The 2,846-nt window shown below is 41.3% G+C and overlaps 1 protein-coding gene across 2 annotated transcripts in view; it reads left to right on the forward strand.

Annotated features, from left to right (window-relative positions):
* REEP6 (receptor accessory protein 6) overlaps positions 1-1,047 on the forward strand; it is a 13,565-nt gene extending 12,518 nt beyond the window's left edge. For both annotated transcript variants that reach the window (XM_018564445.1, XM_018564446.1), the window contains one exon: positions 813-1,047. In XM_018564445.1, coding sequence (XP_018419947.1) covers positions 813-830 — 18 coding nt within the window. In that variant the 3' untranslated portion in view covers positions 831-1,047. The remainder of the gene's footprint in view (positions 1-812) is intronic.
* Positions 1,048-2,846: the final 1,799 nt, after the last annotated feature.

Genomic DNA, 2,846 nt, shown 5'->3' on the forward strand with positions numbered 1-2,846 from the left:
GGGGAATTTATGAAGACTGGAGCAGACAGAATCTGGAAGAGTTGTCCATAGTAACCTATCGGCTTCGGTTTGTTCAGATTTTGTCTGCTCCAGTTTTGATTCTCCTCCCCTAATGAAACCTGGATTTGGAGCAGGAGAGTGAGGGAGAAGAAAAACTCAGGGGAGGGTGGAATGTTTTTTGCACACAGGTCTCAAAGTGTAATAAATCCAAAAAGCGTTTCTTATGATGTGTATCTGAACTGATTAATCCCAACATTTGATTATGGTTTAAAGAAGAACTCCAGATTTTAGAAACATTAACCCTTGCAGTGGGACTACAATCCTCCTCCCACCGCCCCCACCCTTCATGCAAGGTTAAGTCCTCACTTTTCCTCTAGGGGCTCAAAAGAAGATATACTCTCCCAATCCTCAATCTTGGGCAGTGCCCCCCTGCTCACCCTTCTGCTCCAACTGTGGTATGTCCATCAGCGTCCTCACGTCTATTAAGGTGAGTGGACTGTACTAGACGTGATGACATCAGTGGGGCTTAGACTGCTAAAGCCCGGGGTAGAAGGGTCTGTGCGGACCGGTCTAGCAGCCAGGCGAGATTAAGGATCAGATAAGTTTCTTTGAGCCCTTGGAGTTCTTGGATTTTTGCAGATGGTAAAAAGTCTTCCAAAACCAGGTTTCTGTGATGGGTGCTCTAGGGGATGTGAATGTCTACATGCAGGGTGTTGCGTCATTCACACTCAATATAGGTTCCTTTTTTGTGTTCTCAAGATAACGTCTACATGTCTTAACTTTTTTTTTTTTTTTCTCTTTTTTTAATTTAGCAGTCAAAGGAGCAGTAAATTATTCGCTGGAAACTGAAAAGGACAAATGACACACACCCTGAAGTTAATTAAACATTCTCCAATTTAAAGACTGATTGATTTATCTTTTCTTCTTCCTAAATATCTGTTTTTCTGTCCAATATTCTCCAGAGTTTGCATACTGAAATGTACCACCGAATTCTGTTATATTCGATCAGTGTAGGATTTATGAAGTGAAAGTCTGTACTTAGGGTGTACTACTTGAATGGCTTGTTGCTGGGAATCATCTGCGATTTATGAATATTTACCAAGAAGCCATTTCATTTATCTATTTATTACTAGACATTGCTCCTAACAAAGAAGATCTCTTGGTTAAGTAGAGATGCAAAGATGATATACATCTCTGCCACAATCCCAGTGAACAGGTTATTTGAAGATCCTACATTAGTCTTGTAGCAGCCATTGCCCTGGCATGCGTTTTCAGTAAGAGGATTTCCCATTAAATGAATCTTCTGACAAGCCGTTCACAATGCTTACAGCACTTCCAGAATCTGATGCTGAGCAGCACATGACATTTAGCTGAGCCACCTAGTGGTACGGGAACAGCAGGGTGCCCAGTTTGTATTTCTGTCTCCAAAGAAATCTTAAGCCTGATCGCTATAGTCTGTACAATTAATATAGAATACAAAGTGTTTTCCTTGGATGCACTATTACGCTGTACTGTGAATTGTACTGGTAAAATAATAAAAATGTGTTCTTGTAGATTGTGTGCAATATTCTAGTGTGTGTGTGTGTAAAAATAACCATGGAGGGATGCATTTTTACAGTGCTTTTAGTAAATTTTGCTTGAGTATACATTTAAAGCTGAACTCTAGTTGAAACTACATGTACGGTATAATTATGTAGTGGATGCTGCACAGCTAAGGATACTTGGGGTGTTGTGGTAAGCATTTCTGCCTTGCCGCACTGGGGGTCCCTGGTTCAAATCCCGGTCAGGATACTACTGCAAAGAAATTCCATGTTCTCCTTGTCCTTGTGTGGTTTTCCTCTGACTCTGGTTTCCTCCCACACTCCAAAGACATGCTGGTAGGTAAATTGGCCCATGTATGTATGTATGTATGTATGTATGTATGCATGTGAGATAGTGACCTTAGATTGTAGGTTCCTTGAGGGCAGGGGCTGATGTGAATTTGCAGCACTGCGCCAATTGTCGGCGCTATATAAATATTGCATGTTTTGTCAAGGAATAAGTGGGAGCATTTTAACCTATTCCTTGCTCCTACAGGCTTCTCTCTGCCATATGACTAGTCCATACAAACTGGCCCTCTTTGCCAGTCATCTAATCTAGTCAACTACGTGAGAATGGTGAGGGCCTGCCCATGTATCAATACTCGAGGTCAGCACTGGATGGCAGAATAACAAGGAATACAGTGAATATTCCGGCTTATTTACCCTGTAGACAAAACAAGCAATTGACCCTTTCAAATTTATAGTGTACACACACACACCTTTTTTGCACATTCTATTTTTTTTTCCCTCTCCCACTCACTGTCTTCGTGACTGTCCGAATGTGGCAGGGTACAATTTGGAGGGAAAAATCTGCCTGATGGTAATTAGGCAGAGACTACGTTTCTTTGCTTCTATACGTGCCCCATTTGTACCGGAACGGGATGACAGTACATTGCCTGAATGTAGACGCATAGAGTGATAAAACCTTACAGATGTGCCAACCCTTCCCTATGCAAAAGTAGAGCAAAAAAAGGTTTAACTGGGCTCAACACTGTGGGGGGCATTTATCAATTTGGTTGCATCATCTGCTACTTTTAAACTGTTGCGTCCCTGATTTCTAGTGCATATGACGAGAGATTTATTATCCTATATAGTTTTGTTTATATAATTCATGTTTCATTCTGAAATGCCTTCATGTGGAGAATTATCTGTAAGCTTGCTGGGAACATTCTGGATAACGCCTGAATAGCCTTGAAGTGCTTAGCTGACTTAAAGGAATGGTGCTGAATTATCTTTGGACTATTTTAAGAAGTGCTCAGGAAGACT

The sequence above is a fragment of the Nanorana parkeri genome, unplaced genomic scaffold, assembly GCF_000935625.1.
Source record: "Nanorana parkeri isolate BGI_ZX_2015 unplaced genomic scaffold, ASM93562v1 scaffold751, whole genome shotgun sequence".
In the NCBI taxonomy this organism is placed as follows: Eukaryota; Metazoa; Chordata; class Amphibia; order Anura; family Dicroglossidae; genus Nanorana; species Nanorana parkeri.